Source organism: Camelus ferus, chromosome 1, assembly GCF_009834535.1.
Source record: "Camelus ferus isolate YT-003-E chromosome 1, BCGSAC_Cfer_1.0, whole genome shotgun sequence".
Classification (NCBI taxonomy): domain Eukaryota; kingdom Metazoa; phylum Chordata; class Mammalia; order Artiodactyla; family Camelidae; genus Camelus; species Camelus ferus.
In genome coordinates, this window is record NC_045696.1 from 118484644 (window position 1) to 118510795 (window position 26152).

Genomic DNA, 26152 nt, shown 5'->3' on the forward strand with positions numbered 1-26152 from the left:
TAACTTGGCAGGAAATAGAAGGACCGGCAGGTTTTAGGAATGGATATGATTGAGTTTGGGCCATGCTGAATCTGAGATGCCTGCAGGAAATCAGTACCTGAAGATGTGGAAAATAAAGCTCCCTGTCAGTATCAAGGCTGCAGGTTTATTTTTGCAAATGGTGAATAGGTATGTGTTAGTTAACACCACAGCAGTGGGTGTGATCTCCTAAGAACAGAGGGACTGCATATCCCAGTTTGTATGGCGAACAGTCTGGGTTTACACCTTCTAGGAAGAGTAGGAATAGTTAACACTGCCCTTTTCCACTCTCAGAGGCATCCCATTAGGATCCTAAGCTTCGATGGTCTGTCTGCGCGAGGTGGTGCTCCCAGCAGGAGAACGTGGGCAGAGCTGAAACTCCATGTCTCTCATTGTCAGTATTTCAGAGGCACCAGAGAAGGAAGAGCTTGTGTTGTGACCTCACAAAATTGTGTTCTCTGAGCTGAGAGAGGTAACATGGTCAGGAGTGCTGAGGTGCAGTAAGGCAAGCCTGGCAAAGCACCCCCAGACTTGGCCCCATGGAGGGACAGGCTTTGGAGACCTTTGTCAGCGTGGACTCAGTGGGCTGGACAGGTGGAGCAGAGGCTGGGTTGGGGGGCTGAAGAATAACTGGACAGCTAAGAATTCTAATAGCCTTTTCTGCTATTTTTGTTGTTGTTTGTATGCATCACATTTTCAACTAAAAGTCAACTAAATAAAGAAGAATGCAGAGATAGCAAGCGCGAGTAATCTTTAAAGAAAGTCACTAGGGAAGGGAAGAGGAAGCTGTAAGGAGGGTCAGCGTGGGGTAGGGAGGGTTGGACGGCCGCCTTGGGGGTGAGACGGGGCGCCGGAGATGGGGTGAGCTGACGGAGATGTGTCCTTCTCAGCCCAGTCTGGGCAGCTCCTCCAGGGGTCAGCACTAGTCTTTTTTCCCCTCCTGTTCCAAGGATGGGATCTATGAAAAGATAAATTATCTTGTTTACTTGATGTTTTTCCTGTTTCTTACTCGTTCTTCACACCCACTCCTCCACCGCAGTGAGGGGATGGATTTTGTCTCAGTTTCCCTCCTGTATCCCAGCATCAGACCAGGCTGGGTACAGAGTAAATATTTTTTGAGTGAAATAGCAGAAGAAACCAGGGCCCCGAGGCAGTGGGGCGAGGTCGTGGGTCCTGTGGAAGACTGGCCGTGGAACAGGCATGAAAGACAGTGCTGGTCTGGGCGGGTTTGGGGAGTAGGCCAGCTTATGGGCGAAGACAGACAAGGAGGTGCTCCATGCCTGATGAAGGACCGAGCGCAGCTGTCTGCAGGGGGCTCGGGGGGCGTCCCTGAGAAGTGTGGAGGGGTGGCTGACTAAGATGAGCTGTTGACCATCCTACAGAGACAGACAACGGGCAGTGGCACCAGACCTCAAGATTCTGTTTTCCCCGCCGTACTTGCCAAGCAAGATTCGAAGAGGGAGATCATGATCCAGGCTTCAAGGTGGCCCACGTCCAAATGAGCCAGGCAGACTGAGGGAGGCGGGAGGGCGGAGGGGCTGAGGACATTTCCTGAGTGGGTGAGGATGTGTTGGGAGGGCAGTGTGGCCAGGAGAAGACCGCTAGGATGTCAGAGTCCAGGGGTTACAGGGAGGGTGTGAAGCTGACAGCATCAGAGGTTGTGGTCAGACGGGGACGTGGAGCAGTTCTGGGTGTGACCTGGACGGTCAAAGTTCATGAAGGGGCGGTAGGTCCCTGGGGCGGTGGAAGGGTTGGCAGGGAGCTGAGCTGTCTGTCTGGTCCTCCATGGGCACCGTCCCGAGAATCATGAAAGGAAAAGATGGAGAAGCAGCACAGTGAGCCCGGCCGTGGAAACATCAAATAAATGCAGAAGAGTGGCCAAGAAAACAACTGCCATTCAGTCATTCATTCAAGGAGTCAGCCATTCAACCAGCATTTACTGAGTGCCTCCCATTTGCCAGCAACCGTGGTGCCCACATGACAGTAACGAAGGGGCGGGGTGGGAGGAGAGCTGCATGGCGTGAGCTTCAGATGACGAGGGAGTGATAGGGAGCAGTGGTTTGGGGACAGAATCAGGGAGCGAGGCAGCGTCCCCCCACCCCACCTCAGGGCTGGAGGTTGCACGGGCAGCAGTGGTCAGGAGGGCTGGGCTCAAGGGGAAAGGCGTTGTTCCTCAGGGACAAGCACTCGGAGGGAGAAAAGGAGCCGGAAGAAGACACAGAACAGGATCAGGTGGAACGCGTGGAAGGGCAGTGCTAATAAATGCGCTTGCATCTTAGGCCATGGTCAAGAACAGGAGGACAGCCTCAGCATTCCACATGCAACATTGGTGTCACATTTTTATTCCGTCTCTCTGGATTTGAACTCATAATGCCCTGCCTGGGGCACCCAGGGTGATGTCCAGTTACACCCGGTAGTTTTCAAGCTCATTCGCTCAAAAAGTTGCAACTCAACACCGCTGTGCCATGCTCTGGGCACCACATGTGTTCTTTTGGAGCTATAGGTGATGTATTTGTAGCTCAAAGCATGACACACTTGGGGAAACTAACTGAGCCTTCTTTCAGTGACAGTAGTCCTCACTGGGGGTCCATGCCTCCCTGGGGTTCAGTGGAGGGCTTCCAAGGGCCTGTCATCATCTTGATGCTGTTCGTTTCCCTGAGTCAAGGGTGTGTATTTTCATCATCTTCTCAAAGGAATATCTAACCCCCCGCCAAAAGAAGAGGTTAAGATTCACTGTATCCAGTTCAAAATCCTGATTTTTATAGGCACAGATAATGAGGACTGTTATGGATTGAACTGCGTCCCCCAAAAAGATACACTGAAGTCCTAACCCCTGGTGCTTCACAGTATGATATGACCTTACTTGGAGACAGGTTGGTGCAGGTGTAATTAGTTAAGATGAGATCGTACTGGAGTAGGGCGGGCCTCTCATGCAGTATGAGTGGTGTCCCTGTAAGAAGCAGAAAATTTGGACACAGACGTGCGCAGAGAAGACAGCGTGAAGACACCAGGGGAGGATGATGCCGTGTGAAGACGGGACAGAGGTTGCGCCCACAAGCCGAGGAGTGGCGAGGGTCCCCAGCCTCACCGGAAGCTGGGAGGACGGCCTAGAACAGGCTCTCCCTCAGAAGGTGCAAACCCTGCCCACGCTGGGAGCTGGAAGAGACCTGGACGGAGTCGTCCCTACAGCTTTGAGAGGGACCGCGGCCCTGCCAAGACTTTGATTTCAGACTTTTCGACTCCAGAACTGTTAGCTGTTGCTTCTCTGTTGTTTCATACCGTCCAGTACTGGTGCTTTGTTACAGCCGCCCTAGCAGACGAGCAGCGCCCCTGGCAGTTGAGTGACTCAGAACAGTCACCTGTGGGGTCAGATCCCAGTGTCCCTCTCGGTTCTCATTCTGCTCTCCTCATATTTAACTTTTAGCAAAAGTAGTCTTACAATTTTCTTCATTCACCTTGAACAAATTTTCATTCTCCTGGGAAGCAATGCAGTCAGACAAGTGTAGTATTTAACCACTTAATACATTTCTTTTTTTTAATTCTTTTTAATTGAAGTATACTTGTTTTACAATGCTGTGTTAGTTTCTGGTGTCCAGCACAGTGATTCAGTTATACATATATATTCCTTTTCATATGCTTTTTCACTATAGGCCATTACAAGGTATTGAATATAGTTCACCATGTTATACAGTAAGATCTTGCTGTTTACCTATTTTATATATAGTAGTTAGTACCTGCAATTCAGGAACTCCTGATTTATCCCTCCACCACCCTCCTTTCCCCTGGTAACAATAAGTTTGTTTTCTATGGCTGTGAGTCTGTCATTTCTTTGAAATGGCACATTCTTTATGAGGCCTCAGAGGTGGAGCCCAACGTCCGTATTTAGAGGTTGGGAAGCCAGCTCTGGACACAAGGCTGGTGACAGACAGATGGTCCTGGCATCACCTCTTCCATCCCTCAAACCGTGCCTCAATTTTATTAAGTAAAAGTAAAATTTCACATTGGGGAAAAAAAAACAGTATGAAAATTATCTGTACAGATTTTAAAAGTTACCTTTGAAATGATTGTCAAGTGGCTGCTCTTCAAACGAGACTTTTGCTTTACCAACAATACATACAGAGCAGGATTAGTATAAATAGAATGATCCCCAAGCAGTGTAATCATACTAGCAACATGTTTACTTTCTTATATGTTCAAAGCAGTCCTTTTTGGATTCTTTGCTGGATTATGTGGGTTAAGACTGTGCAAAAATACTGTATACGATAGCCCAGACACGGAAGCAACTTAAATGTCCATCGACAGATGACTGGATAAAGAAGTAGTGGTGTGTTTACACAATGGAATACTGCTCAGCCATAAAAAAGAATAAAATAATACCGTTTGTGACAACATGGATGGACCTAGAGATGGTCATTCTAAGTAAAGTAAGCCAGAAAGAGAAAGAAAAATACCGTATGATATCACTCACATGTGGAATCTTAAAAAAAAAAAAAAAAAGGCACTATGAACTCATCTGCAGAACAGAAACAGACTTGCAGACATGGTAAACAATCATGGTTACCCGGGAAAGGGGGTGGGAAGGGATAAATCTGGGAGTTTGAGATTTACAAATGTTAGCCACAATATATAAGAATAGATTTTAAGAAAAGTTTCTTCTGTAGAGCACAGAGAACTATGTTCAATATCTTGTAATAACTGTTAATGAAAAAGAATATGAAAACTAACATATGTACTTACATGCATGACTGGGACATTGTGCTGTACACTAGAAATTGACACATTGTAATTGTACTTCAATTTAAAAAAATTAAAATGAAATTCGTACGTCATCAAAACAACAACAAGAAAAGACTATGTGCAAAAAATAAAGTTAGGAGATAAGGAATTGACGTCACCAACCATTACTCCTACCACATTGTTTCTACTGACCGACTTCACACTGTATCTCACTCATGTGTTTCCTCCTCCCCCTGGCTCTATGTCCCTAAGTCTCACTCCTGGTTCATGCCTGGGGTAAGGTCGCTTTCCCCCAGCCTCCCCTTATAATTCTTGCCCTCACCAATCGCTCACGTTTACAGTCCTGTAGGGTTTTACTCAGGACCACTCAGGGCAGCGTGTTTAATTAGATGTTGTTCTTCCTGAGCGTGTGAGTCCCATCTCCCCAACCAGACTGCACACTCCTCAGGACTAGGACCACTGCTCCGGGTCTTCCCTGCCCCTCAGAGCATCAGAAGCTTTTCATGTGGTCATTTCGCATCCGGGGTGACCCCGGATGGAAGAGCCCCTGAGACCGGGGGTGGGGGGCATAAATTTGTGTGCCGTCGCTGCTGAGAGGACAGGCGCCCGGAAGCTTTTTTCCACGTGGCTTTTTTAAAGAAAGCTTTGTCTACTTAAATTAAGTACGTAAAGTTTTTACATCCTTTTATTTATTTAAACTTTTGTTTTCCACTAGTATCAAAGAAAAACATTTTCTCTCATTTACCATGTCACATACCTTTTTGTCTTGTAGATTGTATTAATAGCTAAAACATTATAATCATATCCATTTAACAGCAGGTTTTCCTAACCCAAAAGCCTCTCTCAAATGTTTATTGTCTCTTTTAATTTACTTCCTCTCTGAACACTTTGTAAATGGAAAAGTTTCCTTTTGGCATTTCTGCCCGCTTCCTGCCTTGTTTCCCAGCCAGCGTTGGCATGTTACAGCACGTTAATTTTTCCTGGGTTTTCTGTAGGGGTCTCTTTAAGTCATTTCTTGGCCTGGCCTGGTGTGGCTGTTTTCGTTTGTGGTTTAAAACATCGTTCCTTTTTATTTCGTTTTAGATCTCTACTTACTCCTCAGCCACTGTCTCTCTGCCCGTGTTTCCATCTGTCCTGCCGCAGAATTTCTATTTCTTTATTTTCTCGTTAAGAGCATGTTCAACATTATACTGATGTCACAGTACAGTCTATTTCAGCTACAAATTGAATTGATTTCTTTTCTGAAAAAGCTTTACCCAAAGTCAAGCTAGAAACAAACTCTCTCAAATCACATAGCGACATGCCACAGAGTTTTTATCAAAAGCACAAATTGGTGGTCTTATTTTTGAAGGAATGTTTAGCAGTTCCTGACTGCCAACATGCTTCCCTCTCAGACATTAAATAGTGTCAGTCATTTTTGTGACCATCTCAGATGTAGATATAAATGGACCCTTTGGGCTACAAATGTACCATTTGTAATACTTTACATTTTAGTTTTAAAATCTTTTAAAATTTCACTAATGTAGGCTGACACAGACCAGAATAGCATATTGTCTTTTTTTGTTTTTTAATGTTTAGATTTTTTTTTTTTAAAAGCAGACTTTATTTTTTAGGGAATTTGCAGGCTCACTTCCCACATCCCCCCGCCCCCACATCCACATCCACATCCCTCTCCTCACCACAGGCGTCCATCTGTTACAGGGGCTGAACCTGCCCTGGCCCATCGTCATCACCCAGGGTCCGCGGTTGGCTGTACAGTTCGCTTGTGGTGGGACATTCTGTGGGTTTGGACGAATGTATGACACTTATTCACCATTATGGTGTCATACAGAGTGACCCCCCTGCCCTGCAGTCTTCTGTGCTCCACCCATTCATCTTTCCCGCCCTCTAACCCGAGACGACCACTGATGTTTTTATTGTCTCCATGGTTTTACCTTTTCCAGAATGAAGTGTAGTTGAATGATACAGTGTGTAGCCATTTCTGATTAGCTTCTTTCACTTAGTACTGTGGCTCCGAAGTTTGCTTCATGTCTTTCATGGCTTGACAGCTCATTTCTTTTTTAATGCAGAATAATATTCCATGGTCTGGATGTATTACAGTTTATTTATCCACTCACCTAACGAAGGACATCTTGGTTGCCTCTGAGTTTTGGCGACTATTAATAAGACTGCTGTAAGTTTCAGTGTGCAGGGTTTTGTGTGGACGTAAATTTTCATTTCATTTGGACAGAGACCGAGGAGCACAGTTTCTGGATCGTCTGGTAAATGTCAGGGGCTCAGCTGAGCCGGGCAGGAGAGAGCCGAGCTTCCGGGCATCAGAGTAGCCAATTACAGCAGCAAGCCAGAGATGAAAGAGTTAAGGCTTTAGTCGCTTGCTGTGGTGGTGTAAATAAGCAGGAGTCCAAACCTGGAGAAAGCACCGAGTCCCTCTGCTCCCTTTCACCCACGGAGGGGCGCACCGGTCTAGGGTCAGGCGATCAGCACAGGCGTGAGGTCTCCCTGTGGAAGGAGCCCTGAACAGAAAAGGCTGGCAGTTACGTGGACCCGGACGTGGAGGGGTGTCATAGGGCCGGAGAAGAGGTGGAAGGGCCAGGAGTGGAAAAGTACCGGGTAGTAAGTCAGACGGGGAAACGTCTTCAGGTTTCCCTCTCCCGGAGACGCCCCTGCCCAGGGCCTCAGATGGAGAGATCTCGAACGCAGGCTCCAGGGCCAGGAATATAAACACGTGAAAGATCCGGACCGGATAAGCTGGCCTGAGACCTTGACTCAGCTCCTTTCGGAGAGTCCAGTGCACGGGCTGTGCACCCAGCCTGCTGTGGGGAGGGCATTTCTCCCTGTGAGGCCTGTCAGGGCAAGACTTTGTATTGGGGTTCTCCAGAGAAAAAGAACCAGCAGGATGGAGGGGGCATATAAGAGATTTCCTATAGGAATTGGCTCGCACAGTCATGGGGGCACGGAAGTCCCATGGCTGGCTGTCTGCATGGTGGGACTCAGGAGAGTCACTGGCATAACTCAGTCCACGACTGAGGGCCTGGGACCCAGGGTGCTGGTGGGGTAAGTCCCAGAACCCCAAGACCTGAGAACCAGGAACTCCAGTATCCCAGAGCAGAGGAAAATGGACATCCGAGCTCAAGGAGGGGAGAATTCAGCCTTCCTCTGCCTTTTTGTTCCACGTGGGCCCCCAGCAGGTTGGATGATGCCCCCTCACATTGGCAAGGGTGGGTCTCTTCATTTATCTCCTGAATCCAGGGCTCACCTCTCCCAGGCACACACTCACAGTCGCGCCTGGAAGTAATGTGTCAGGCCCATCAGGTTGAAAATACAAAATGAGCTGTCATACCTTTCTAATTGCCTATGGTCAGGCCTGAAGAATCATGCACCACCTTCCAAAATGGCTGGACCACCAGCGACGAATGAAAATTCCCATGGCTCCACATTGTCACCACCAACACTTGGTGGTGTCCGTGTTTTGGATTTGGGCCATTCTAATGTGTCACATTGTCTTTTTAATGTCTATTTTGTGCCTCAAAATAGTTTTAATTTAATGCTTTTAATTATTTTCCTACTGAAATTCTATGTCATGTTCAAAACAGTTGATGCCCCATTCTGGCCGTCTATAAAGGGAAGAAGCGGTCTTACCTCCTGGGTCCATAGTCTTCCCCTTCCACGTGCTAACTCCCCACTCCTCATTTTCCTGTTGCCCTAGAAAGCAGTATGACAGATGGATTCAGGAACTGTAGGACACCTTTTATGGGCAAAAGCCAACAAAATTACATGCATGATTGGAATCTTCCCCAGGAATATTCAAGATTCCATGTCCATCTGTTGCTGCCAACGAGAATGTGAGTGGTCCTGCAAGGTGACTGGGGCCATCCTCTCTGATGATCAGAGCAAGGAAGACGGTGACCTTTGTTTTCCTGACTCCTTATGTCCCCAGGTTTCTCCACCCAGTTGCCTCCCCACCTAGATTCTTCTTCCCCTTCAATTCACCTTCCCTGGTGCCAAGTAGAAATGTCATTCAAGTGATTAAGGATATTAGGTATGATATTTTTAAATTCCTGCATTTACCTCCATTGTTCCTGAAACCCCAGTGAAATAGCATGAACCTATAGGACACATAGAATTGGGAAGGAGATTACAGCAGTTCTGGAAGCAGGAAAACAGATGGATGAGTGAGAACTGACTTAGCAGATCTAGGAAAGCTGCATGCAAACTTGATAATGGAGGAAGCCGAGGAATAACCCGTACCCCTACGAGTGTGGGAACTGGCAGTGCTGGTACTTCCGGAAGCTGGTAGGGGGAAGGAAGGAGTTAAGACTGAAAAATGAGAACTGGTTGAAAGTCTGTTTAAGAAGCAGTCATGCTCAGATCTCCAACCTTTACGTTCAGGGTTTGTCCCTGGAGACGGTAAAGTGGAGGGTCTCTGAACCAGGACTCAGGGAATTTCAGTGACTGATGAGCCACTGGGGTCTTCCTCCTCAGGACTCTGGAGCCATATTGTCCCCCTCCAGGAAGAAGCGTGGGAGAATCTTCTCTGGGGGAATCTAATCAGCCCAAGAGAAAAGGCCTAACAGTCCAGGCTCAGGGGATGCCCGAGAACGCACTGTGTCAGCCCCAGCGTCCACAGACACACCCGTCCATGTGCACACAGCTTCCCTTTGTCCTGCCCGACTCTCACACGTGCTAGTCTGAAATAGTAGATAGTCTGAAATCACCAGACACTTGAGAAGAGCATCACAACAAAAGCAGAGATCTAGACAGGCAACCAGGAAAAATCCACTTGGAGGACACAGAGACTGCTCAGGGAGGAGAAGCCTTCTCAGAGAGCTGAGAAATATGTAATTCAGAGGAAGCAGTGTGATTGAAAATTAAACTATCATGAAAATACATGGTTAGAATATAAAATAGAGAAAATGTCCCAGAGAGAAGCACTTGAAACAGGAAGAAAAGAAAGAAAATCAGGCCAGGAGACCCATCATCTAGCTAATGCAATTTCTTTAAAAAAAAAAATTTAAAAAGTAAGGGAGGAAGTAGGGAAAGAAGTAAAAGAAAGAAATAACAAACACAAAATCAACAAAAAGCAGAAGGGAGAAAATTATCAAAGAAACAAAGAGAAATTTCTAGTTCAACATAAGAACATGAGTTTCTCAATTGAAAGGGCCCATTATATGTGAAAACAGATGCAAACCAAGGTGTTTATTCATAGTCAGTTTACAGACCAGTGGGGGAAAGAGAAGAGAAAGCAGGTCACGTAAAGGATTAGGACTAAGAAAGGTTTGAGACTTTTCAGCTGAAAGCCAGAAAACTCTGGAAGAGTGCCCCCAACATTCTGAGGGAAAAGTATTTCCAACCTGGAGTTCTGTACCTAACCAGACTGTTAATTAATGTCAAAATAAAATCTTTCAAGCAGAGAGGGTTTCAAAAAATTCCTGTCCTGTGCATAAAGCTTTTGGAGGCATGTGCTCCACAAAAATGAGGGAATAAAGCAAGAAAGAAGCAGCTCGTTCTTCCAGGAAATGAGGATGCAGCACTTGCAAGAGGTGAGGGACACCCCCAAGGCCAGAGGCCTCGTGAACGGTTTCAAAGGAAGGAAGGAAGGAAATTGACAAAATACCTAAATTTTTTTAAAGTATTAAGAGGAGATGTATATGACTAAGAAAGCATTAAGATTAAATTAATGTTAAATATATACACAGCAAAGCAAATGAAAAAGTAGGCACTTATAAACTCCAGGAAAAAGAAGAGGCTTTACAAGAAAGGAAGGGTAGTCATGATGCAGGGAATTGTTCAGCTGTGATATCACTTCCTGGTTATAGGAATGAAAACTGTAAAAATTGTTCTAACCAAAATTTTGATATAACTTCATGGGGGAGAGAGGAAGGTGCTGTGGAGGTTGGTGGAGGGTTGAGGTTCAGTGCTGAGGATGAGTTAAAGCTTCTTGAATGGGCCGTCAGCAGACACATTTCAAATAAGAATTAGTAACATCATCATGTTCTTTTCACAATATGGAAGGTAATTTTTTTTAATCAGCTAAAAGAAAGCAAGTGCCTCTGGGGAGTAGGAAATAGGGGACGGGAGACAGCATGTACTTTTTTCATAACCAGACTTATGGAATGATTTGCCTCTTTAAACCATGCACATAAAATAAAACCTGTGTTTAAAACTTGCACAAAGAAATAATTAAAAGTGGCTGTATTCTTTAAGTAGCCTTATATAAATTTGTTAATATTTTTATTGATAATTTCTTATTGTCTGATTTGCCTTTTCCATCTCTCATCAGCACACACTCCCCAGGTTGAATCACATACAAAGACCTATCCATTTTTCCAGCCATGTCTGTCCACTGTCCGCTCTGCCCCTTCCTTACTTCAGGTGTGCAGCTTCTCTGCCAGGTAGCATCACTGGACACTTGACCAGCCCCTCGCCTCTGGTCCCTCGTCCCCTCCCTCCCACTGTCACCTTACTCCAGCATCGGCCGTTCTGAAACACAGATCTGACCACATTACTTACATTCCCCCAGCGAATGCTCACAAATGCAGAGAAAAATCTAAACTCTGCACCCTGTGTATCAGCACGGCCTGCTTTCCCCCTGCATTCTCTGCTCTCCCCAGCACCCCGGCGTCCTGCCTCCCTTCGCTGGCACACGCTGTGGGCCGGCACCCTGACCGCCCTGCCGGCTTCCCCTGCTCCAGGAGCTGTCACAGCTCTTAGCTGTGCCATGGCCATCAGCCCTGTCCTGCTGCAGTTAGTGTCATGTTCCTCTTCCACTGGAATACGAAGAGAAAGTTGGAATTGTGCCTTATTTCTTGTCGTGTCCTTGGGACCCAACTCAGTATATGGGATAAAATAGGTTTTTAATAAATGTTTGTTAAATGAGTGAATATACAAAGTCTGACAAAGAGAAAGGGGTGTTGTCAAGACTTCTTAAATATCTTCTGTACTTCAGCCATTTCTACTGACAGATCTTATTTCTGAGTAGGGCATTAAGAAGCACTAAGCTTAATGAAGTAAAAAAAAATTTTTATATATATATATATATATATATATATATATATATATAAATATATATATATATATATTCAGATTAACGAACAAATAAAAAACCTGAGCTATAGTTTCCCTTCATTTGGATTAAAAATTGAGACACAAAAACTATAAATTAGGCTTACTGTTTTCTTTCCCAAATCTTAATACACACTAAATTCTTTCAGACTTTATTTCCATGACATTTTATGAATATGGAAACAGAACTCGGGCCCTGATTCCAAGTGCATCACTGCAATGATTACATTAATGGCAGGAACTCACACTAAAAGACTCAAAGATTTCTTCACTGTATCCTCTCACTCATTCCCTCAGTGGGTAGTGAGAGAGAGACAGTGGGGACAACTTGAGCCTATACAGTTAACTGATTTACTGAAAGTTTCACCGCCAGTCCCAGTGCCACTGTGGAGCTGGTATGCTGTCATTCTGACTGTCTAGTACAGTGTTCTTTCTCCTGTGATTGGATCCAGCCCACTAGCAGTTCTGCACTAGGATGGTTACATACTTACTGCCTTTTAACTGGCAACACTGTATGTTTAAAGGTATAAATTCCTGAGCACAGATCTCTTATGCTGTTTGATCTATGATTAAAATAAATTGTTTAAAGTGTATTAAGCTTGAAAAGCAGTAAGAAGAACAGTTTTTAAAGTCTTTTTCTAGACAAAAGAGTAGGCTGTTCTAAATTTGAGATTGTCCTCTCTACAGATATCTAATTTAAAAACACCATGTTACGCAGCACAAAATCTACTAGAGAAATAAGGATCATCCACTGTTCACTGAAGAGCATGTGCTGTCTTTGGTTTTGAGGGTTATTGCGCTGACAAATGGTGCTAAGAGACGGCATTGTCACAGTAGCAACCAGGGAGGAAAACCCAGAAGGACAGAATCTTAGGAGGGTGTTCAAAACTAGACGGAATCCCTTTGTATGGAGAAGGATGTGGTGCTGTTTTATACTTGGCTTTCTCCAGGGCGACAGAGAACAAAACTGTTGTTGTTATCATTTATGATTTACTCACAGCCCCTACCTGGTTTTCTGGTCCATTTGAAATCCCATTTTGTAAGTAGCCATTTTATAACTGGGAAAGTTAAGATGGTAAGGGTTTTCAAATAGTTGAAGATGCTGCGTGTGGTAATTATGCATATTTTCCTGCATGGAGCCCTAATACTTTTCCAGAGTATATGGCATTTGTTGAATGTCTTCTGCATGCCAGGTTTTTTGCAAGACACTTCTGTACACGTTGCCTTTGTTTTCAGTGGAGAGGTACAACGTTGTGTTAAAGCCTTAAGGTTTTCTTTTTGTTGTTAGCTCATTATTTTTGTTTTATATTTAATCCATGATAATTTATTTTATATGCTGTTTTATAGCTAAATACAAGAAGATGTGCCTAAATTTATGTCTGAATATTTACTACACCTGGCCTTCTACCCTGAGGGCTCTTTTCATTGTGTCTGGGAGGCTTCTCTGTGGCTCACAACAGAGTTGGAGTTCAGAGGCCATCTGCTAGACCATGTACTCAAATGCAAAACAAGCCTCAACAAATTTAAGAGGAGAGAAATTATTTCAAGCATCTTTTTTTGACTACCATGGCATGAAACTAGAAATCAACCACAGAAAGAAAAATGAGAAAAAAATGACTGCATGGAGATTAAGCAACATGCTACTAGAAAACCAATGGATCAACAACGAAATCAAAGAGGAAAATAAAAAACACCTTGAGAAAAATGACAATAAAAATACAGCCACACAGAATGTATGGGATGCAGCAAAAGCAGTCCTCGGAGGGAAATTCATAGCAATACAGGCCTGACTAGAAACACAGGAACAATCTCAAATAAACAGCTTAACCTACCCCCTAAAAGAATTAGGTAAAAGGAAACAAACAAAGCCTAAAGTCGGCAGAAGAAAAGAAATAATCAATATCTGGGATGAAATAAATAAAACAGAAATTTAAAAATAGAAAATCAATCAAACCAGGAGCCGATTTTTTGAAAGAGTAAACAAAATTCACAAACCTCTGCCAGGCTCACCAAGAAGAAAAGAAAGAGGACACCAATGAACAAAATAAGAAACAGAGGCCATGCGTATTGTCAGAACTTGACTTCTATACTCAGATGCCCCTGTTGTGACCATCTCTGCCAGGGACACGGGGAAGTCTAGAGGTGTTTATCCACCTGCACTTCCTCATCCATCACGCGGGGGTGATGGTAGCACTTCCCTTCGGGGCGTTAGCAGGATGTGTGGGGTGTTGTCGGTATTATACATGGCAAGCTGCCAGGCACATTATATGTGCGTAATTTTTTTTTGAATTTCAGTTGTTCTTAGTCTATTTTTTTTACCTTGAGAAGTACTTAAATACGAAGTTAAACAATTTGAAGAGTGTTTCACTTAGAAATGTTACAGTTGCGGGTGTAGTTAACGTTGACTTACTCGTAAGTTAATGACGTGCATTGCTTTAAACTTTCTCAAACAATCACGCCTCTGATTATCTTTACTGATTTCATTATTTTGTTGGTTTGTTGCCGCTGAAGAAACTGTTTAAACCAACTCCCTTAGACCACTGCAGAACAGTGCGGGCCATCTAAAGGCAGAGACACGGGGGTCAGCTCTGCTTCACGTGGAGAGAGTGTTGTTCAGCCAGAGTTGAGGCGAGCGGGGAAACACACGACCATGTATGTGGGCCATTCCTACAGAGCCCCTGCCAGAACAGTCAGCTCCATTTATAAATGAGAGAAATAAAGATTTCATGAAGCAGCTTGCCTGAATTCACACACGTAACAAATGACTAGCCAGCATCTGATGTAGGTCTAATCTAGATTCTAGTCTAGATTGTCTGATTTCAGATTCAGTAGGTTTTTCCGGACACCACTCATCTTTGTCTCAACCTTCCCGAATAAGCTCTTCCGAGCGTGGCTTCAGTCCTTTGTTTTTAAAGCCTGTACAAACCCAGTTTCAATGTAGGCAAATGGCAAAACACAGTCTTTTTTCAGTCCTTCACTTTTTCCCTTGTGTCACTGCCCTGCTCTGATAAAATAAATCCTGGAGAAGGAACAGTATTGTGGATGAGTTTTTCAAATTCAACAAAAATTTACTGTAAAGTTTAAAACGAAATTCCTATTCTATCAGACTCCAACTGCGTTGTTTTTAAAATAGCTTGTATTACTCTCTTTTGGTTCACTCAGTTGGACGCAGTTGTTTAAAAGGGACTTCATACTTGGCATATGTGATTGCAAACTACAACAGCTCTGGAAGGACAAGTACAGAGGCTCACTACTAAGTTAGAGACGGCGTTATCTGAAGGCAGGTGCAACGTGCGAGGAGAACTTGACCTCCCCCAGCTAGGTTTTCAGCTGGGATTCTTTAACAAAAAGATTAGCAAGAGGTAAACAGGCAAGTTTACTAACACGCATACCTCATGTACACGTGGAGATACCCAGGGGAAATGAGCAGCCCTCGAAGAGATAAGTGGGGATTTCAGGGAGGGGGTGCAGGCCTCTGAGAGAAGAGTCAGTGATTCTCAGGAAAGACAAATGGGCCCTGAGAAGAAGAGGTGTGATAGTTTGTGCCAGAGTTTGTCTGGAGGGACTTAGGACAGTTGAGTTCCTTCTGCAGCATTTATCTTTAGGGGAGGCAAAGAGAAGGGGAGTTCAGAGAAAGCCTCTCCCTGCGTTTGCTGATTTCAGGTGCCCACAGCTCCCAGTCATCACTGTACCAAAGTGGCACATCTGGGGTTGGCGCGACCCAAACTCCTACAGCCACATATCAGGGCGCCCTGCTCCACTTCCCTTTGGAGCTCAGGCTTGCGCGCCACGATAGCCCTAGGGCTGCTGCCCAGCACAGGATCTCGCAGATGCTCAGGAAACAGTCATTACATTCAGTGACTGGACGGACGGATGGACGGACGGACAGATGGGAGAAATGAGAGGAAGAATGTTAGCTCCTTCATTTGTTGTACAAGTAGAATATGAATCTGTGATTTAGCTTCTCTTATTTTGTAAACTGCATATTATTTGTATTTGTAAGTGTACTTTACAGCTTCCCGTGGGTTCAAATGTGTCGTCGAGCTGTAATAACATAGGATTGTTGCTCTGGTCCCTCCAAGTAAATACCTTCCACATCAGGCTGTTTTGCAAACTGGGCTGTGCTGATCTTCCTAGCTACTCACAGCTGCTACACAGGAATATAAAGATTAACTGACTTTGCTGTTTGCAGGGATTATCTGCACCCATTATGTCCTCTGGTTTTCAAAACAATGGCCTTTTAAAACAAAACCATGTGTTAGAGCCCTGCCGCTGCTGCCTGACTCACACACTTCAAAGCTTGGTCCACCCCCCAGTCACCGTGTGCTCTGGGCAAGTGTCGTAACCTTGCCAACGATCAGTTTTCTCATCTGTGAAGCAGGGATGATAACTGTACCCTTATAAAAAGACGATCATAGAAATTAAATGAGGTAATGCAGGTGGAGGTCTTGGTACAGGGCCTGGTCCCAGAAAGCCTTCCACCGTGCACTGTCCTCTTAGAGAGAACGATGGTAACACCTGCTTGTCATTACACACCCACCCTTCTGTACTTTAATTTCCTGCAGGGTAAGGACCATGTTCTCCCCTCCTAACACAGGGCCTGTCGTGGGTTAGGTACTCAACAAATATTGGCATGAGTGATGTAGGCAGATAATTTATTTTTTAATCAGAAAGTTCTTTTCCAAATGACTACACTTAAGCTCAGAGAGGTTACCCCCAACTGGTTTTGAATAGCTGTTCTAAATCAGTCACTTAGATTATATCATTTAGTCTACAGGCCACTTTATGAAAGGCTTCCAGGGGTGTCCCAGGATCAGAGTCCGCACCTTTGAGTCTCGAACCTGGAACCGTTGCCAGACCGCTGTCCTGTCTCTCTTACAAAATAGACAAGAATTCTTCCTGGGTCAGTTGCAAATGTATAATCATTATCATGGGATAATCAGTTTATGAGTTAGAAAAGGAATTGATTATCTAAGTTTTATTAACTTGTTAGATTGCAAAGAAAACTGTACATGAAATGTTACACTCTTTGCAGTAGCCTAGGTGTTTGAGTTCTAGAGAGAAAAAGGCAACAGGTAACTGAATGTGAATATGATAAAATGAACAAATATGAAAAGAAGAGTGTGAACAGATAATAAAGGGTAGGGTAAGTGAGTACTTTACAAGTGAAAGCAGATGTATGAAATTACAAGCTGTCAGATCAGCGACGGAAATGAAGATGATAAAGTGTTTCCTCACATAGATTATAATTATTCATTTTGCCCGGTCCTGTCTCCTTCTCCGTAATGTACAGGGGAGGGGCGGGCGGGCGGGGAAGCTGCAGCAAGAGTGATGTTTCCAGCAGCAGCAGAAGAAAAGTCGAAGAACAGGGTATTTTTTGATAACAGACAGTTGTTTATTTTATGATTTGTGTTGTTTCTGGTGGACCCCACTTGTTTTCCTGTGGAACATCTTTCAACTAACTGTGGGAATTAATGAAAAGGATTCAGTCGCAACAGCAGGAAGTTGTAACTGTAAAGTTTCTTCCCAGTTGTGCCACCGCCCAGGCAGTCAGCCTGGCTTACAAACCGGCGACGCTGATGGGCGGGACTGTGACAGCAGTGGCAGACGGATTGCCAAGAAATGAAGTAGTTCACACAGCCCTGCCTGGAAAGATGTGTTTAATAATTGCAGCCATAATTAGGTTGATTTGGGGGGGAAATTAAGTGGCAGTCTAAGGAACACAGTTCGGCTCATCTATGAAGAGGTTGACACTTTTCCTCCCAGAAATGCTGCATAAATATTCTCCCTGAATTTCTGGTTACCTTTAAGAAAAGAAATAATTGGAAGAAATTATATTCTCTGTAATTTTGAGTTAGGAAATGTTTGCATATACAAAAAAATAAATGTAACATATAAGTTGTGAAGCGTAATAACCAGGGTAAATATTATTTTACAAGAATTGTAAGCTGGTTCTTTCCCATTCATAAGATTTTTGTTACTAATTTCCAAGTAGCAAAACCAGAGACATTTAAATACAGCCATATAAATGGCAATAAATATGCATGCTTCTAAGAGTTTATTTATATTGCAAACACACACACATATCTCTATTCGAGGCACTTCCTTCCAGCACCCCCTGAGGACCAGTGCTAGTGCATTAGATGGCAGTCAACAGTGCAGTGCGCTGCTTCAAAGACCATTTGGTAACGATCCTTTCCCCTCATTTCCTTTTATCTAATCAGTTGAGTTATTGGTTTGCTTTCTTTAAATCTAAGTTGTTACTTTGTTTCTCTTAGTAATGCAGATATCTTAAACAGTATTGCTTCTCAGTTATGCTTTTCCCCCCCTGATTCAGTGATCTCGAGTAACTACCAGACCTGTCTCGGCCTTCTGATGCACTATCCACTAATTGGAGATGTCCACTCACTGATTCTTAAAGCTCTGTTCCTTCGAGACCCAAAGGTAAGCTTTGCAAGTGGGCTGATGTGCACAGTTTTAAGTTGGGTGAAAAATTGGTTTCTCAATACGACTCCAAGAATTCCTAATGTAGAACTTGTCTAGTGGCAGATGAATTGCCTAGTGAAAGAATTTGCCTAGAGCTGCAGGCCAAAACTTACATGCCTCATGGGCAGATAAGCCAATCAGCAGGCAAATGAAGTGGACGTTGCCATGAGAAACTGAGGTGTGCATCTCTTGTCCCTTGGAGGGTCGTTCTGCCCCCCTGTCTTCCTCATGACTGCTGCTCCCTGGACCCACACTGCGTGATCACTGGTACCCCTCACAGAGGCAATCCAGGTGGAGCCTCAGGGGCGACGTGAAGACCAAGACATGAGAGCTATAAAAAGGACCAGTTTTCTAAAAGCTTATGATACAATGAAATACTAAATATTTCAGTTATTTAGTAATTGAGATATATCACATATTTCTCATTTTGTGGGTGAAGAGTTAACCTAATAAAGATTTAAGCAGACTTTAATGCTGATTTCTCTACTTGAACGTAAAGTCACCAAAATTTTCTTTACACTCCAGAGGAAAAGTGTGCTCTTTTACAACTAATGTTATATTTCTTGAAAATAAGAACATTTAATGATCTAAAAAAATCTGTGAATCTTCGATGCTTTTGAGCCAAACAAAAATATTGGATGAAGTATAAGAGAGAAAGCTTCAAACACGAATAGGAGAATGCCAGGCCTCGGGTGGTAATCCCAGCCTTTGGCTCTTTGGCAGAACTCCCAGCAGGCGTGTTGGCAGTTGTCGAACTGCCTTTGAGTCAGTCTGTCTGTGGATTCCACTGCCAAAGTCTGTCTGATCGACTTGGACCTACAAATTCAACGTGCATTTTGATTCTAAAGGATTTCTGTCCTTTCCTCGGTTGTTGACTTCAGCATTTGATTTCAGCAACCTTTTATTTATTCTTTGCTTGATTTAAAATACTTTTTTTTCCCTTGAGCCTATATCCATTTTCTGCAGAAATACACCATTTTAATGTTATTTCTCCTACACAAAATTTCATTAAGTATCAGAAATATAATCCATTATTTCTCCGATACGTAAGGTAGCACTTTTTTTCTGGTAAGGATTAGGAGTCAGACAAATCTAAAGTTCCATTTTTTAATGTATATTTAGGGTGTATAAGTATCTATTTTTAACATGAAATGACCAAGATAATGACATATCTATAAAAGGAATAAAGAATGAAGTTGCTGGTCAGTGAGGTATCTGAGTTTTGGTCTACAAACTTATGGTAAATTCTGTCAGCTCAGCATTAGGAATTAATTAGAGTAATTAGAGTGGGGGGAAATTGCTGAAATAACTATTCTAATTCTCTGCTTGTGTGATTTGTTTGGTTTAATTGAAAGGAAGGAAAGAGTATTTTATTTTAATCTTATCGATGCTGGTAGCTTTTCCCTGGCTAAACAGGGTTGATCTACCTATGAATCATCTGTCTCACTGTTGCAGAATTCTGTGTACTAAATCCATCAGTGTTCTTAGTGGAATCTGTGATTTTAATTCAGTGCTTTTAATCTCAGTAAGATCGTATATATAATACAGAGTATAAGGAAGCCAATTCTACAGGCATTAAAAATATATATTCTCTAAAGTTTAAGAGAAAAACACAGTAGTACAAATATCTAAAAGAACAGTGTACCCACTTTTACGTTCAGGGTCTTACCAAGTAAAAACATAATAGAGATATTGGCCAAAAGGTACAGCCTTAAACTGATACTGCTGAGACATAAGAAATTGGGTGGAAGGAGGGAGTCGTGTTTAAGAAGCTCCTGAGAACAAGTGCATGTAGTGAAGACGTCTGTCAGGAAAATGACAGAAAGCTATAGAGTGCTAGGGGGTTTCAGGTGGGTGACCCCGTGAGGGGATAGTCTTAGCCAGATGTATGTGATGGCTGATCCAGTGACATCATGTAGTAAATGTCACTCGGCACGTATGCTAACTGTAGGTTTATCACTGTGTCCTTGCAAGGAGCCAGAGTTAGGAATCAGGACATCGGGTCACATCTTGACTCTCCTACCAAACATCCTGGTGATTTAGGGAAATTCATGCTTCCCAAGTCTTGCTCTTTTCTTTGGTGGTTGAATTAAACTGTCTCTAATAACCTGCCCAACCAGAGCAACGTTTGCTCGTTAAGAGCAGACTTTCTAATGATCTAATAAGATCCAATCCAGTGCTACAAAGGTACATATGAAAAAGTGAAAATCCACAAGTTGACAGAGCTTTCAGTGTAGATAAAGTGCTACAGGGGGCCATGTACACCGAGGGGAGAGAAGAGAGGGGAAGGTGGAGCTGGTACCCCACCCACATCCTCTGAAAATCCAGACACTACAGTGCGCTCAGTGTTTTCTGTGTACTGACAATGGTGAAACATCGAAATCGGGGTGAGTCTAGAAACACACAGGTCTCTATGAAGCACATGAGTAGATGAGGTCTGAGGCAGGAAGGTGCACTCTCCCGTGTGGCCCAGCCTCGCGTGGCTGTTGTGTTGAGCGCTGCTGACAGACTCAGTCACATGAAAATGGATGGGGGGCTCTGAGCCTCCAGAAGAGGCTTCAGCCTTCAGAGAAGCGCGGGGTCCTGCCGCCCCCCCCCAAACCCGGCACCGGCAGGGGGAGCTCGGATGAGGACACACTGAGCAGCACTGGAGACGCGGAGCTGTTAGTTGTTTTATCTCAGGTGTCAGCTTCACTGTGAGCACATCCCTCATTGGAACAGACCGAGTCGTGGGCCTGTAAACTGTAAGCACAGATCACACGCCTTCACCATTTCCCAGGGCTCTGACATGCTTAGTCTGGTCCCCACAGCAAGCTATGCGACAGACGCACGGCTTCTCTCTCCTCCTGCCTTTTCAGTGCAGAGGGTAGGGTTACGTGGCTTTCCCAAGGCCGAAAATCTCCACGCTTCCAAAATAGCTGGAGTGGTTCCCTGACCCTCATTTCTACTCACCTCTCCTGTGGTTGCCAGCGTCTGTTCCGCCTTCTTCAGGAAGCCACTCCCAGGCTCCCCAGACACGCACAGCTTCCCTGAGTCCTCACCGCACCTTGTATTTTTGCTGTATGTTTATATCTTTTATGAGTTATTCCTCCTCGTGACCCTGCTCACCTTTTAGCATTTAGCTTTGTATCCCGCAGTGATTGGTATTGAGAAAACAGTAGAATTGAATTCTGATTCAAATGCTAAGCCTCTTCCAGCCCTGACTCTGAGCTAGGTGGACCTCACTCACCTCACTGGATTTCTAGAACCCATACCTACGCTCCATAGAAACCATCGCCAGTGGTCTGTTTGTCAGCTGCCATTTTTATCAAGATGGTGAATTAACCCCACAAATTGAACTAAAAGGGCATTTAGTTCCTTAACTTGCTATCTGTCAGAAGTACTTGAAAACCTGTTACCACTGTCAGATATTATGGAACAGAGAAGACACAATAAAGAATCTAGTCAGTGTCTTCACTTAGATGGCCAGAATTCCAGAACTGCAAAGAACCTGGAGAGTCTAATTCAGCTTCTCCTTCTGTATATGAACAAATTGAAGGTCAGAGTGAAGTCAGGAGACAGACTCAAGGTCACACAGCTCGTCGGTGGCTGAACTAGCAGCTTAACCCAAGTCTTCCAGCCAGCTTTCCATTTGACAAGGGCTGTAGCTTCATCAGTTTTAAAAATAGTGGAATCCTAGTTACTGATACTTCTCATACAAATTCTTTTCTTTTTCTTTTGGAGCAAACTTTTGCACCTGTAATAAATCAAACTGCCATGTACTTAAATGACCCAGGAACTACTTGAAATGTTAAATACATGCTATATGAAGAAACCAACGTCAGATGACTAGCATCCTGTGTCCCGTTCACCTTATGATACGGTTTCTGAGCTTAGCTCTTCAGGCCACAGTCCTGATTCTTGTTTTTTTTATCTTTCATCATGTTAGAATCACTGAGCAGATTTCCAAAAACAATCTGTTAAATGGAGCAGAGGGATAGAGGGAGGACAGTCTGAAAAATATGAAGTGATTAAAAAACATGGTTCTAACTAGTTGTTCAAATTCAAAAAAAAAAATTTTAAAACCCAATTAGAAGCAAAAGTCATAGAAAATGTGAACATATTGTGTTCCTTAAATAACCAGATGTTTTCTCCTTCCTGAAGGCAGTAAGGGCTAGGAATAAAAGGTTTAAAAGTATTGTTTTAAGTCAACTGTGAGTTTTGCAAATCTGTTTTTACCCTTTAGCAAATAAAATTCTAATATGGAAGCATAAGCAAAGTAATTTTCATTTTTCGGTGCTCTCTTGTTTGTGTTGTATGTTGAAGTGTTAACCTCATCACAAAGACTTATTACAAATGAAATACAGTACATGGATTAACATTTTAGATTATTCAGTAGGAATTTGACAGCTACCATTTGTTTTGAAGACTAGAATATTCCCAAAAATTATTTCTGGTAAGTCCGCAAGCATCCCTTTTAGCAAGTGACTGTTATTGTTTATGGGAGAAAATTACTAGAAATAAGACCATTTAATTTTACAGTCATTCTTGTACACAGAAACATGCTGTAAAAATATAGTGTACAGTGTTCTTGGCCAATTCTGATTTGGCTTTTGTTTGGAGTTATATTAAATTTTGCTTTTTTAAGTGATAAAAAGCCTGAATATTCGCATTTCGGATTTTACGCAGGTAATAGGATTTTTACTCTTTAATTTCAAGAAAAAAAGCCCACTGTACCTGCAATTTTTTTTAATGGCAGATGGCTTTAGTAAAATATTATCTATCAGAATAAAAAAGTGGTGAGTGGGTTCAAGCCAAGCGATGGTGTTTGGAGATGCTGCATTCAGGGAACGTCTTCTTCTCTGAGCAGTAAGTAAGGGACCTAAAACAGCACACACGTCTTTGAGGAGGACGCACAGGGCCGTTGCTTACTTTCCATGAGGCTTCCATCCGAGGTTCTGTTCAGATTTTCTAGGATGTTTCTTGTCTGATTTTCTTTTACAGAAAGAATGTGTTACTTCTATCTTCTGCATCCCCCTTTTTTTAACCCAAAACCTGGAACATTTCTCTAAAAACTGCCATTCTTGGAGAATCATTTTTTTGTGTATGTTTTCTCTGTTTTTTTCTTTGTATCTGAGCTTCGTGACTAGGTATCATTTTTATCACTAGATTACAACCAACTGGATGTTTGTTATAGTTACAGGTATTGGGGATTAATCGGCTGTGTCTTCACACTCAGTCAGAAATACAGACTTTTTGACATAGGCTAGTATTTAAAAAACCTGAAGATTTACTTCTGAGTACATGGTGGCTTTCAAAAATCTGTAAAAGAGTAATCTAAAAATTTTTATTAAGCCTGTATTAGAAATGTGTTATTTATTATGTTTGAACATTTCATAGAGTAGAACTGTGTGTTTCTCAAACAAAGGACTCCAAGGTAGAAAAGAGCTCAGACTGTTCATGGGACCAGAATCCCGGCAGACGGGGGGGCCCCACCCGAGATGGACAGGCAGGCCAGGGAAAACTTGTTAAGATCACATTTTGAAACTCTGTAAAGATTGCCAGATTCGTGGTAATTCTTCCTGGTGATTAAGGCACCCTCTTATTATAAAATACTCTTGCTGTCAGCCAGAAGTTACAAACACTCTTCCCACACAGTTTCCCCACCTGCTAGAGCACATTCATTCTGACCGCTGGGCTGTCGCGTGGGTCTGGCCAGTAGGTTTTGTTTGATGTACAAGGACTGAGGCCAGGACTCTGACCTCTTCTAGTCATACATATTTCGCGTTTATCTTTTAGAAAACAGTCTTTGCTGCCTTCTGTGCACCACCCGCCTCAGGCAGCTTTGCTTTCTTTTATGTCAGCATCACACTCGCTACGTAGTGTTGTGGGAACTAAACCCATCTTTCTCATCTACCAGACCAGAGCCCTGCTCGGTCGGACTAGAGCCATCCATTGTGTGGCAGCCCCGCAAGGGGAGCTCAGGATGCAGGTTTCACTCACATCACTGCCTGCTGTGTCTATGGGGCAAGTCACTGCTTTCCTTGAACTGTTCCATGAAGAGGCTGCATCACATAATCTCAAATCTTCTGAATCTGTGTTAGCAATTCAGTTCAATTCAGCAGATAGATTTTATGCCTACTTACAGTGTGCAGCGAACGAGAGCTGGTCCATGTGATGGGCCACAGTCCCTTATAGACGTGAACAGCTAGTTGTTATGGAAGATACGGTGAGTGACAGGTGGCAGCAAGAACAGCTGATTCGGGCTGAGACAGTCAGAAAGGCTTCCAGTGGGAAGAGGCATTCTAACTGGGCTTTGAAGAATTTTCTTGGGATGTTATTCTATCTTAAGAAAACAGCATAAGCAAAGCTCCTGAGAATTGCTGAGGCAGGTGTCCGGGCTGGGCCTGGCAGGGCTACATCCAGAGTCACTCAGGGACCCCTGAGGGACCCCCTTCAACACCTCAGGTATGAACAGACACTGGTTTTTCAAATTCCCTCAAATGTGCACACAGTCTTGTTTGATAGTATTTTATTTGGCATTCATTTCTATAATGTTTCTACTTGTGTGTTATTATTTAACATAAATAAATGCTTTGTGTTTAAGTGAAAAGTCAGTGTGAAAAAGATTCTGTCCCCATGATTTTTGCAAGATTCATTGGCTAAGATAGTGGCTTGTGGTAACAGCATCTGCTCAGAATAAACATGTCTTTGTTTAGATCTTTAAAGCCACTCTTGAGAAGTCGAGTGATTTTTATTTGGGGGGCCAAAGAGAGCTGTGAAACTCTGCAGCAAAGAGAGCTCTGCATGTTTTAGAGGGAAGAGTTTCTTTCCTGAAAAACAACCAATCAGAGTGATTAATTCTGCCTCAAGTAACTAAAGAAGAGACTAGAATCTGTGGTTAACTGTTCTCACTAAAAATAAACAAAAAAATCTGCAGACCAACTCTCTGCTTTTTATTTGGTATTTTACAAGTAAGGCAAAAATCTAGGCTTTTAGGGAGAAATATTTATTTTAAAGAGACTACTTATGCTTTCAAAGCCGTTAATCCTTTGCATGTGTGTTTAGAAAGGCACTGTGAGGCCCCGACTGTAAACATATAGAAGTCTCACTACACGGCCCAGAGAGACGTTTGTGCTGTGTCCGAGGCCAGGGCGTGGGGGGCCTGCCCTGCTTCACCTCTGACTTGCTATTTTACCATCAGAGAGAACATTGAACGTTTTGCTGCCTTGGTCATGACTTGTTCATGACTTGCTTTTTTTTTAAAAGGGGCAGGTGACTGGTAAGGCCGTAGTTAGCCTGTAATCCCTAAAGGTCATTTCCAGTTCTGAGTGCTGAGAACTAGCTAATCACTTAATTTTCCTTCTTACACACGAAGTAGCTTGTTCAAGAAGAAAAGGCATCACTTTGAGTTGTTTCTGTGTCATCTTAATGTGACAATCCGAAGACATTGAAAGTTGTAAGTCACAAAGTAGGACAAAAAGATTATAAGCTTAAAAGTGACAAAATAGGGGAAGAAAGCATAATTCTTTTTAATCTAAGTAACTATGGCCACAGTAAATATTTTATTTGCCCCCCAAGTATATTAGCTCAGCAAATATATTATTGCTTATTTAAAATATTAAATATATTGATTTTATAGGAATAAAAATCAATACATTCAAGTAGTTAACTGCATAACCATAATCAGTTAACTTTGTTTTATTTAAATACTTTGGACAGGAAGTCCAAAACAAAGCCACAAATATTTTATCATGAGGAATTTTTAAGTATATTTCATCCAATTCAAGCACTTTTATGGTTACCATTTTGGGTATTACCCAAAGTTGGGTTTCCATACTGCAAGGTGGCGGCTGGGCCGCCCACGTGG

General features: G+C 43.2%; 1 protein-coding gene across 7 annotated transcripts in view; it reads left to right on the top strand.

Moving 5' to 3' along the window:
* TBC1D5 (TBC1 domain family member 5) overlaps nt 1–26152 on the top strand; it is a 498574-nt gene that overhangs the window by 362960 nt on the left and 109462 nt on the right. For all 7 annotated transcript variants that reach the window (XM_032488852.1, XM_032488869.1, XM_032488856.1 and 4 more), the window contains one exon: nt 18155–18261. In XM_032488852.1, the coding sequence (XP_032344743.1) occupies nt 18155–18261 (107 nt within the window). The remainder of the gene's footprint in view (nt 1–18154; nt 18262–26152) is intronic.